This window comes from Epinephelus lanceolatus, chromosome 7 (assembly GCF_041903045.1).
Source record: "Epinephelus lanceolatus isolate andai-2023 chromosome 7, ASM4190304v1, whole genome shotgun sequence".
Classification (NCBI taxonomy): Eukaryota; Metazoa; Chordata; class Actinopteri; order Perciformes; family Serranidae; genus Epinephelus; species Epinephelus lanceolatus.
In genome coordinates this window covers 47,159,695-47,171,562 of record NC_135740.1, presented here as the reverse complement: position 1 = coordinate 47,171,562, position 11,868 = coordinate 47,159,695, and the positions used below count along the sequence as shown (strand labels likewise).

The following is an 11,868-nucleotide window of genomic DNA, read 5'->3' as shown; positions in this document are numbered from 1 at the left end:
GGTGGACAAGAGGACAGGTGGACCAGAGGACATGTGGACAGGTGGACTGGAGGACATGTGGACCGGAGGACAGGTGGACGAGAGGACATGTGGACAGGTGGACCGGAGGACAGGTGGACCAGAGGACATGTGGACCGGAGGACAGGTGGACGAGAGGACATGTGGACAGGTGGACGAGAGGACATGTGGACAGGTGGACTGGAGGACAGGTGGACCAGAGGACATGTGGACAGGTGGACCGGAGGACAGGTGGACCAGAGGACATGTGGACAGGTGGACCGGAGGACAGGTGGACCAGAGAACATGTGGACAGGTGGACCGGAGGACAGGTGGACCAGAGGACATGTGGACCAGAGAACATGTGGACCAGAGGACATGTGGACCAGAGGACATGTGGACAGGTGGACCGGAGGACAGTGAAGGTGAACATATCAGATGGCTGCTGGAGAGGAAATGACTCAGACTTCAATTCAGTTCTTAGCTTTTATTTTTTTACATCACATTTTCGTCCTCTTACATTTACACAGACTGGTTCCCTCCGCCAGTTAAACCAGTCCAACCAGTTCCACTGGATTCATTTAAGGCACATTAAAGGCGATTCATTCATTTATTAACAAAATAATGAAGATTTTTGGTCTGAAGATAAACAAACAAACAAACCTGTCAACAACACAAACACACATTCATATACTTCTATCTTTGTGAGGATCTTCACATATTGCATTCCTAAGCCCATTACCCTAACCCTGACCTTAACCACCACAGCTAAATACCAAACCCCGTCCCCGTCCCCGACCTTAACCTAAACCTGATTATAACCTGAACCTTAAATCAAGTCTGTGCCCTCTAACAGGCCGCTAAAGAGGAGCAAAGCGGCAAAAATGTCCTCATTTACCAAAATGTCCTTGCTCTGTTCAAAAAAAGTTTCGGTCCCCACTATGTAGCAAATACAATCAACACACACGCACGCACACACACACACACACACACACACACACACACACAATTTGATTCCGAGTTTCACCTGTCGGGTCCCTCAGTCTGATCTGGACACACACCTGCAGCTGTCAGGTGACCTCATGTTAGAGTCTTTGGACCAACAGCTCTGATAAGGACACTTGGAGATACAATCGATCAAAGTATTGATTGTTTTGGCTGAAAGCTGATCAGGATGCAGATTTTAGAGATAAACTCTGCAGGATTTTCATAAAAATGAACATATACACTCACAGAGTCGTCACAATGACCCACTCTCAGTGTGGTGGTGAGTTTATCTGCAGAGACTCTGCTCTCTGACTGGAGTTTATTACTCTCTGCTTGTTCTGCCGTGTTCAGGACGTTCCTGGTCACAGCGCTCAGGTGAGGTCGGGACTTTGTAAAAAAGGTGGCAACCAGGTGCCAGACCGTCAGCAGCACGCATCCGAGAGGAAGCTACAAAAAACGCAGACACAGAAGGATAAAGAGCAAAAAATACAGGAACAAGAGTGAACCTGGGGTCAGATTTCACTTTGACTGGTGAGTACGTGCAAGGGACGGCTGTGATTTATTAAAGTGGGGCTGTATGACGCATTTATCCACAGTCACTGTGTTACAAACACACTAACTGATGGAGGCAGCTCCTGTGTTCACTGGTGTTAAGTCACTGGAGTCTGGCTGAGAAGAGAGAGATATAACAGCTTTATTCTCCTGTTGGAAATCACTGTCTGTTTCTCCAAACTGACGAACTGACATCTACTGTAGGCGACACACTGTCTACAGATAAATACCTCATATAAACACACTTTAATAAATCCAAACTGTCCCTTTGACAAACAGTAACTGTCACTTCCTGCAGAGTTTACCTTTAAATGAATCACAGAACCCACTGATTGTATCAAAAATAAACATCAATTAATCACCTGATTATCAAAGACTTTAAAACACACACACACACACACACACACACACACACACACACACACACACACACACAGGGTTGTGTGTTTAGATCTAGTTAAAGCTCAGTTCAGTCAGCGGCCCTCGAGTTTCAGATGATTCTGATTATTTTGTTTTTTATCTAAATAAAAAACTGAACCTGAACTCAACGGCCGCTCGCTGCCTTCGTCTCACAGTCTTCATCAGCAGGTGGACTCAGATCTCACCTGAGTCGTCCCCCTCTGAGGAAGACCATGAGGCTGGTTAAAGTAAGTAAGAACCAGACCAACGATCTGGATCAGAATCAGTTCCAGGATCCAGATTAGATCAGACCCAGGACCTGGATCAGGACAGATCTAAACCCACCCTGTTTATTACCCATAATCCTCCACCAATTAAGCCCGCACTGTGTGGCCCAGCAGCCCTGATTGATTTTCAAAATAAAAGGCTCGTTCAGGATGTGTTGCAGCAGCATCTGACAGACTGACGGAGGCAGCCGATTGGCTACCTTCAGTGACCAATCAGAGACGAGTCCCGGAGGCCCGGCAGAGACAAATAAAAACAACAACAACACAAAGCTTCAGTCTGTTTGTGCAAAAAAGAAGAAGAATCAAAGAAACAGCAGAAACAGCTGATCTGAGTCCAGCATGTCTGATCCTGAAACCTGAAGGCACCATTTGGTTCGACTGCATCAGTCCAGCTCTCCTCTTCCTGTCAGCTGACCTCTGTGGCTCGTCGTCATGGTTTTCCCACGTCCACTGTGATTTTAGTGAACAGGTCAAACTTCTCTATCTTCACCACTTTGTAGGACAACGAGTTGATCCCGTCTCTGTGCATCGTCTCTCTGGTGTGAGCGATCCGGTTGAACCTGACAGACAAAACAAAGGGACACAGGTGACTGAGGTGTTCTTAAAACTATCCTTCGCCATCTTTACCAGGAAAAGGCGACACACTGAGCTTCACAGAGGTGAGGACAAGAACAGGTGTGTGGACAGGTGTCAGATCTGTGCAGAGACACATCTCATACAGCATGAAGATAACATCCAGAACACAAGTCTGACTCTCATGAGAAAAACTTACAACTAATAAAGTCACCTGACGCCACAGTTTCAACACTGATTGGTCCACAGTCACTCCCTTGCATCTATATCCTGCATCTGGGGCAGTGAGGCTCCGTCTGATCGGTCACATATACTGACATGTAACGTGTGACTGTGCGACACATGTAAATTACTGTTAATCTCAGTTCAAGACGTCTTTTTTGAGACTGTTATCGCACATGTTGAGGTCATGATGAGAGTTACATTTGGATATATTGTGCAGCTCTCGTAGGAAAATCGTCTCTTTCAAGATGCTGAGAGATCCACATTCAGACCGACCAGGATCAAGCAGCTACAGCCTCTGACCTGTAGCGAGAGGTCGTTCACACGCCGCGTCATGCACCCTCAAATTTATTGTTTTTATTGTAGGCACGCAGCACATTTGCCCAAACGCACATTTTTCAGTGCATGACAACAGCAGCAGTCACCACGTCATGTGACGAGGACCGACCAATCACAGCTGACGGATATCTTTCCTTCTTCAGTAAATATCAGTGTGTGATCAATATGGAGGAGGAGATGATCGTGTTAGTGCAGAGCTGTCAGAGCGTCACGTCTGTCCCACAGACACTCAGGAAGTAGATCAGCTCTGACCTCAGGATCTCATTTAAGTAGGCTGTGATGCGGTGCTGGTTATTGTTGCTTAGCAACCTCAGAAACAACCTGTCTCCCCGACCCTGAAAGTTGGCACAGAGGAGTCACAAAAGTATCACCCGGCGTCCGACCTTGTGCTTTCCAGTTGGTTAAAGACGCAGCACGTGTACGGGCCCTGAGGCAGCTCTGACAGTGAGGACGACCTGCTGGACTGGAGGATGAACTCCAGACCGTCGAACCCAAAACTCTCAAAACCAGCAAAAAAAAAAGTTCTTGTTCATTCAGACATCAGGTTCAAAGAGTGTCTTCAACACTGCAGGAAATGTAGTGACGTGCCTGCGCTCGTCTCTTGAGCCTGAAGATGTCGACATGCAGGTTTCTTTTCTTGTTACGAAGCTGCAGACACTGAGACCTGCACAGACCTGAACTGTTCTTAATGGATGTGACTGAATATTTAACTTTCAGTCAGTTTATATTCTTGGTACAGTTTGATTTGTGTTTTGCCTCCAGATAATGATCTGAGTTCAGGTTATTCTGATGCAGACGGAGAGAGTCTGTCTTTAGACTTCTTTTGGAAATCTGTTTAAGAAGGTGCTGCTGAGTTAAGGACAGTAAAACCTTTGACCTTTGGCTGAGGGAGCCTGACACTGTGATTCATGTTGAAGGCCTCTGATGTAAACGTTCCAACAAGGAAAACTTCTTGAAAATCTGGAAACTTTTTCTCAACAACGACCCAGCAGCAGTGAACTGACTCATATCTCCTGACGTTAGGTGACCCGGTCCGTGATCCATCCATGGTGCGTCATGTCTCCATATTGTGACTTCTATGTTGCCATGGTGTTTTTATTTCTCCATTTCCTGTATGCTGATCATAACTTCTGTTGTTTCAGTGAGTTTTTGTTTTATTCTTTCTTTTCTTTGTTTATTGTTTTGTTTGTTTTAATCTTCCTCTGTGTTGGACAGTTCGCTGCCTCTGCCACGTCCACATGATCTGTCCTTCAAAGACCCAAAGACAGAAACTTAAAAAATCTTCTATATTGCCTTTGTCTCTCCTGTAAGAACCTGTACATCATGTGAACAGCAGGGGGCACCATCAGCACGTGTAGTGATGGAGGCGTTCAGGCTGGTCGGAAACATGCCAGAATAAACATGGTCACGAGCTGACAGCAGCATTTCCTGTTTCCTTCTTCAGAGCTGAGAACATTTCCAAATCCTGAGAGGTTATCAGCCGCAGTCACACTGAAGGTCGGAGAGACGTGATGTCACAGTGTGAGAGAGGAAAGAGACGTTTTGTCCTGTTACGGTTCAGAGTTTCTACAGCTTAACTTAGTCTTAAGACTTTTTTTAAAGACTTTTTTTTAAATGCCACTCAGAGGAAAATTTGAGACGAATTTTACAATAACAAAAAAAAAACATCAATTAAAATTTTGCCTTAATTTTTACTGTAAAGTTTTCTTGGTGGTTTTATGTTTCTCAGTCTGCATGTTGGATTCTGCTGCTTTGATTCCCATCGAGAGTTAGAAAAACTTTTAAGATCAAACACACTGAGATTCATCGCTCATACATCGCCTCGTACTGGTTTCAGCTGTGCCGCGAAATCTTGGTGAAACAGTCAGTCTTGGTTGAATGCACAAAGCTCCACATGTCGTCCATGAACAGTTAACTCACAGTGGATCCTCTGAACTGAGCTGAAACTAAACCTGAGTGTTGTTGGTTGGTGTGACGTTAATGTGAGAGGCATTCACTACATTATTATTGAAAAATTGATGATACCAATTATTCGTCAATTATTAGTCAGAAAAAACAATAAACTCATGTTTCCCACGACATCATTTCTTTTTCTGTACACGAACAGTTTAAACACGAGTTGTGTTCCTCATTTTTTCTTCTTCTTTCTTCGGTTTCCTCAATAATTTAATTTGTCTTGTCTCTGTCTTATTTTATATCATCTCTTTTATCTGTCTATCTGTCCCTGCACTCGTCTTCAGTTGTCACAGTATTACACAATGAAATATAAAAAAAAAATAAAAAATTAAACAAATGAAATTACATCCGACTTCCCGTCTGAGCATTTTAAGACTTTTTTAAAGATTGAGATATTTTAAGACCAGTTATGAAAAACAAATGAGTGTCAGGCTGAAAGAGGAGTCACTGATCAGGTGACTCCAGATGTGACTCAGATTATTTCAGGTGTTTTACCTCTGAGGATTGGGCTCGTTCTTTTGGTCTCTCTCGTGGCGGATCATCCGACACTTCCCCGTCTCGCCGCTGGGTCTGGAGATGGACATGCCTTTAGAGGCCAACCTGAAAACAGAACATGGTCCAGTTCAGACAAACAGTGCTGAGGTCAAAGGTCAGAGCAGAAACAGAGAACAACAGAGGATCAAACCACAGCAGGAGACGAACACAAACATGAACTGTGTCTCGGTCACACAGCTGCGAGACAAACTCTCAACAACTGAGGAAGACATCGGACCTCACTCTGTGTCCGAGGAAGATATGAGACATGATATATGTTAATATGAGGACAAACAACTGTGAACAAACACAACACTTTTATCTGATTGATTTCATGAACTAATCGATCAATAACTCACAACCAGACATGTTCAACAGAAACATTAATCAACAACACTGTGATAACAAATTAAACTCATGATGTGTGACCTGTGTATTTATTCTCTGTTCTGTTTCTTTAAAACGATTCTTGCCATGTAAACAAATTATTCATTAGTATTTTTCCCTCTCCTACACACCTGTGTGGAAATACATGTACAAAGTATTCGTTCATTCTCAATCACCCATGTGGTGACAGATTTATTTGTCACAAAGTGGACAGATTATATTGTGTATATTTTCTGTGTGTTACCTGTTGTAGATGTCGTCGTCCTCTCCGCCCCAGCCCCAGTAGTTGTTGGGGAAGCCGTTGATCTTCAGGTACTGGTCTTTACTCATCGAGGACACGCCTCCAAAATACTGATTATATGGTAACCTGCAGGACAGACAGACAGACAGACAGACTGTCACACTTTTGACTACAACAGAAAACCTGTACAAAAAGTTGAAACCTTTCAGAAACACACAGTCAGTAAAACTCTGATCTGAGGTCCTGAAGAAGATCCAGTAAAACCTGAGAGACTGAACCTTCATATGAACACACACAGGAAATGGATTTATTGTGTCAGACTTTTAAAATCCCTGTAAACATGTCAGTGTGAGTGAAATGGTCCTGCAGTGAATGTGTCACAGTGGAACTAACACACCCAGATCATGTGACTCCTGCATGTATACAGTCAATCAGACCCAAACTGGCTGAGGCGCTCTGAGCATGCTCCACAGTTTCCGCCCCGGGCTTTGACCCGGAAGTCCAATAGCATTAAATGTGTAAGAGAAGAAGAAGCCGGTAACAACATGGAGAAATCTACATCCAGAGCCGTGACTTTTTGGACGGACCAAATGTACAGAGCTGTAAAGTTGTCCACCATGGTAGCAGTTAGCTGCTAGCTAACCGTAGCTAACTTGTTTGTCCATTGTTTGGTCTGTGACGTAATAGGTCAACAGGAAAAAGGTCCAATACTAACAAGCTGAAAGGGGGCATATCTCCACCTATCGTAGAGGAGTCGCACATACTTGGCTCAATAAATGGATTCCCCTCCCGTGCTTGTATACTGGGACAAGGACAGTAGGCCAGTTAGATGTCCTCATCCAGCTGGAACTGGAGCTTCACTTCACTGTTACCATGGAAACAGACTGAGTGAGTAAAACTAACTGTATTAACAGGGTCAAAGTTCAGACAGTTTTTCGGATGTAAACTCTGGAGCTTCCTTCCACTGTCGACCATAACCCCAACACAGCAGATATTACTGTCTGTCTGTTTCACAGTCACCAACACTGTCAGACACTGACCTGTAACGATCCATCGATCTGAATCGATATATGAGGTCAATGATCAATGATCCAATATCATCAATGCAAAGTGAAAACATCTGTGTCACTGTCAAACTGCAGCAGGCAAGAGGAGGATGATGAGGATAACGTCACTTGGGAATAAATCAGCAGTGTGGAAATATTTGATTTTGAAAATACAGGTCAAAATACAGGAAACTGATGTCACCATCTCACTCCGCTAACGTCTCACAACAGAAACATCAGCTGCTGTTTCAACAATGTTAGGACGACAAATATGAGCTGAGCTGTTCTGTCAGGAGACGCAGAGACTTAAACCAACAGTTAGAAGGAAAAGTATAAGGTTACATGTCATTTGTTAAACAGAGGAACAAGCTCTGCTAGCTGCTAGGCTAATTTATACAATGTAAACATGCTAATGCTAATAAAGAAGCAACAGTTTGTCTGTGAAACCTGACGGTTGTTACTGAGCTGGATCTGACACTGCTGTTAAATGATGTTGTCTTATGGCTGTTTGGAGACATTTGTCCTCAGGACTTTAAGACAGAAGTTGTCTTCAGGACTTTAAGACAGAAGTTGTCTTCAGGACTTTAAGACACAAGTTTGTCTTCAGGACTTTAAGACATAAGTTGTCTTCAGGACTTTAAGACACAAGTTTGTCCTCAGGACTTTAAGACACAAGTTTGTCTTCAGGACTTTAAGACACAAGTTTGTCTTCAGGACTTTAAGACATAAGTTTGTCTTCAGGACTTTGAGACACAAGTTTGTCTTCAGGACTTTGAGACACAAGTTTGTCTCCAGGGCTTTAAGACACAAGTTTGTCTTCAGGACTTTGAGACACAAGTTTGTCTTCAGGACTTTGAGACAGAAGTTTGTCTTCAGGACTTTGAGACACAAGTTTGTCTTCAGGACTTTGAGACAGAAGTTTGTCTTCAGGACTTTAAGACACAAGTTTGTCTCCAGGGCTTTGAGACACAAGTTTGTCTTCAGGACTTTTAGACACAAGTTTGTCTTCAGGACTTTGAGACACAAGTTTGTCTCCAGTGCTTTGAGACACAAGTTTGTCTTCAGGACTTTAAGACACAAGTTTGTCTCCAGGGCTTTAAGACACAAGTTTGTCTTCAGGACTTTGAGACACAAGTTTGTCTCCAGGGCTTTAAGACACAAGTTTGTCTTCAGGACTTTGAGACACAAGTTTGTCTTCAGGACTTTAAGACACAAGTTTGTCTTCAGGACTTTGAGACACAAGTTTGTCTCCAGGGCTTTAAGACACAAGTTTGTCTTCAGGACTTTGAGACACAAGTTTGTCTCCAGGGCTTTAAGACACAAGTTTGTCTTCAGGACTTTGAGACACAAGTTTGTCTCCAGGACTTTGAGACACAAGTTTGTCTTCAGGGCTTTGAGACACAAGTTTGTCTTCAGGACTTTAAGACACAAGTTTGTCTTCAGGACACTGAGACAGAAGTTTGTCTTCAGGACTTTAAGACACAAGTTTGTCTTCAGGACTTTCAGACATAAGTTTGTCTTCAGGACTTTAAGACACAAGTTTGTCTTCAGGACTTTGAGACACAAGTTTGTCTTCAGGACTTTGAGACAGAAGTTTGTCTCCAGGACTTTGAGACAGAAGTTTGTCTTCAGGACTTTAAGACACAAGTTTGTCTTCAGGACACTGAGACAGAAGTTTGTCTTCAGGACTCTGAGACAGAAGTTTGTCTTCAGGACTTTGAGACACAAGTTTGTCTTCAGGACTTTAAGACACAAGTTTGTCTTCAGGACTTTGAGACACAAGTTTGTCTCCAGGACTTTGAGACAGAAGTTTGTCTTCAGGACTTTAAGACACAAGTTTGTCTTCAGGACACTGAGACAGAAGTTTGTCTTCAGGACACTGAGACAGAAGTTTGTCTTCAGGACTTTGAGACACAAGTTTGTCTTCAGGACTCTGAGACACAAGTTTGTCTCCAGGGCTTTGAGACACAAGTTTGTCTTCAGGACTTTGAGACACAAGTTTGTCTCCAGGGCTTTAAGACACAAGTTTGTCTTCAGGACTCTGAGACACAAGTTTGTCTCCAGGGCTTTAAGACACAAGTTTGTCTTCAGGACTTTGAGACACAAGTTTGTCTTCAGGACTTTGAGACACAAGTTTGTCTCCAGGGCTTTAAGACACAAGTTTGTCTTCAGGACTCTGAGACACAAGTTTGTCTCCAGGGCTTTGAGACACAAGTTTGTCTTCAGGACTTTGAGACACAAGTTTGTCTTCAGGACTTTGAGACAGAAGTTTGTCTCCAGGGCTTTAAGACACAAGTTTGTCTTCAGGGCTTTGATACACAAGTTTGTCTTCAGGACACTGAGACAGAAGTTTGTCTTCAGGACTTTGAGACACAAGTTTGTCTTCAGGACTTTAAGACATAAGTTTGTCTTCAGGACTTTGAGACACAAGTTTGTCTTCAGGACTTTAAGACACAAGTTTGTCTTCAGGACTTTGAGACACAAGTTTGTCTTCAGGACTTTGAGACACAAGTTTGTCTCCAGGGCTTTGAGGCACAAGTTTGTCTTCAGGACTTTAAGACACAAGTTTGTCTTCAGGACTTTGAGACACAAGTTTGTCTTCAGGACTTTAAGACACAAGTTTGTCTTCAGGACTTTGAGACACAAGTTTGACTTCAGGACTTTGAGACACAAGTTTGTCTCCAGGGCTTTAAGACACAAGTTTGTCTTCAGGACTCTGAGACACAAGTTTGTCTCCAGGGCTTTAAGACATAAGTTTGTCTTCAGGACTTGAAGACAGAAGTTTGTCTTCAGGACTTTGAGACACAAGTTTGTCTTCAGGGCTTTGAGACACAAGTTTGTCTCCAGGGCTTTAAGACACAAGTTTGTCTTCAGGACTCTGAGACACAAGTTTGTCTCCAGGACTTTGAGACACAAGTTTGTCTTCAGGACTTTGAGACACAAGTTTGTCTTCAGGGCTTTGAGACACAAGTTTGTCTTCAGGACTTTGAGACACAAGTTTGTTTCCAGGGCTTTGAGACACAAGTTTGTCTTCAGGGCTCTGAGACACAAGTTTGTCTTCAGGACTTTGAGACACAAGTTTGTCTTCAGGACTTTAAGACACAAGTTTGTCTTCAGGACTTTGAGACATAAGTTTGTCTTCGGGACTTTAAGACACAAGTTTGTCTTCAGGACTTTGTGACACAAGTTTGTCTTCAGGACTTTGAGACACAAATTTGTCTCCAGGGCTTTGAGACACAAGTTTGTCTTCAGGACTTTGTGACACAAGTTTGTCTTCAGGACTTTGAGACACAAGTTTGTCTTCAGGACTTTGTGACACAAGTTTGTCTTCAGGACTTTGAGACACAAGTTTGTCTCCAGGGCTTTGAGACAGAAGTTTGTCTTCAGGACTTTGAGACATAAGTTTGTCTTCGGGACTTTAAGACACAAGTTTGTCTTCAGGACTTTGTGACACAAGTTTGTCTCCAGGACTTTGAGACACAAGTTTGTCTCCAGGGCTTTGAGACAGAAGTTTGTCTTCAGGACTTTAAGACAGAAGTTTGTCTTCAGGACTTTGAGACACAAGTTTGTCTTCAGGACACTGAGACAGAAGTTTGTCTTCAGGACTTGGAGACAGAAGTTTGTCTTCAGGACACTGAGACAGAAGTTTGTCTTCAGGACTTGGAGACAGAAGGCTCAGAGTCATACTAAAAACATTCAACAGTTCCTACGGTCAGTCTTTTTCTCCCATCAAGTCTGTTTTTATAGATCACAACTTGATAAGTGTTGACGCCTCCTTCAGGCCTCAGTTTGTGTGCACACAGTGTTTATAAATGAGACTCAGTGTAGAGAGGCTGTTAACTACAGTGACAACATGAATGTCTCTATCTACAGTCAGTGTTTGGTTTGTCCGTTCTGGGTTACCGTAGAAACATGGCGGAGCAACATGCTGATCTCTGTAGATGAGGACCTGCTCCCTGTGTAGATATACACAGCTCATTCTGAGGGAACCAGAACACAACTATTAGACTCACTTCAAATCCAACACTCTGGAGCTTAATGTGTCCCACTGTCACATTTTAACAACAACAGGAAGTGAAAAGACATTCGTCAAATTTAATCAGATTATCCTGAGTTTGTATGTGTCTACAGGAAACAGGAAGTGAGGAGCCTGACAGATGGCGGAGTTTGAGAGCTGATCTCTTCCTCTGTGGTGTCACTGCCAGAACATGCAAAGCCACAGCTCAGCAGTTTCCTCCAAAACACACACACACACACACACACACACACAGTGACGATAGTTGACACAGAGACAAAGATCAGTCTGAGCAGCAGCAGAACACAAACATCAGTCGTCACCACTAAAACA

The 11,868-nt window shown here is 43.3% G+C and overlaps 1 protein-coding gene across 1 annotated transcript in view; it reads right to left on the bottom strand.

Moving 5' to 3' along the window:
• Window positions 1-469: 469 nt before the first annotated feature.
• Window positions 470-11,868, bottom strand: part of b4galt1l (DP-Gal:betaGlcNAc beta 1,4- galactosyltransferase, polypeptide 1, like) — a 46,640-nt gene continuing 35,241 nt past the window's right edge. Inside the window, exons 4-6 of the mRNA XM_033625812.2 lie at window positions 6,478-6,600; window positions 5,808-5,912; window positions 470-2,782 (exon numbers count right to left, since the gene is read on the bottom strand). Of these exons, the coding sequence (XP_033481703.1) occupies window positions 2,653-2,782; window positions 5,808-5,912; window positions 6,478-6,600 (358 nt within the window). The 3' untranslated portion in view covers window positions 470-2,652. The remainder of the gene's footprint in view (window positions 2,783-5,807; window positions 5,913-6,477; window positions 6,601-11,868) is intronic.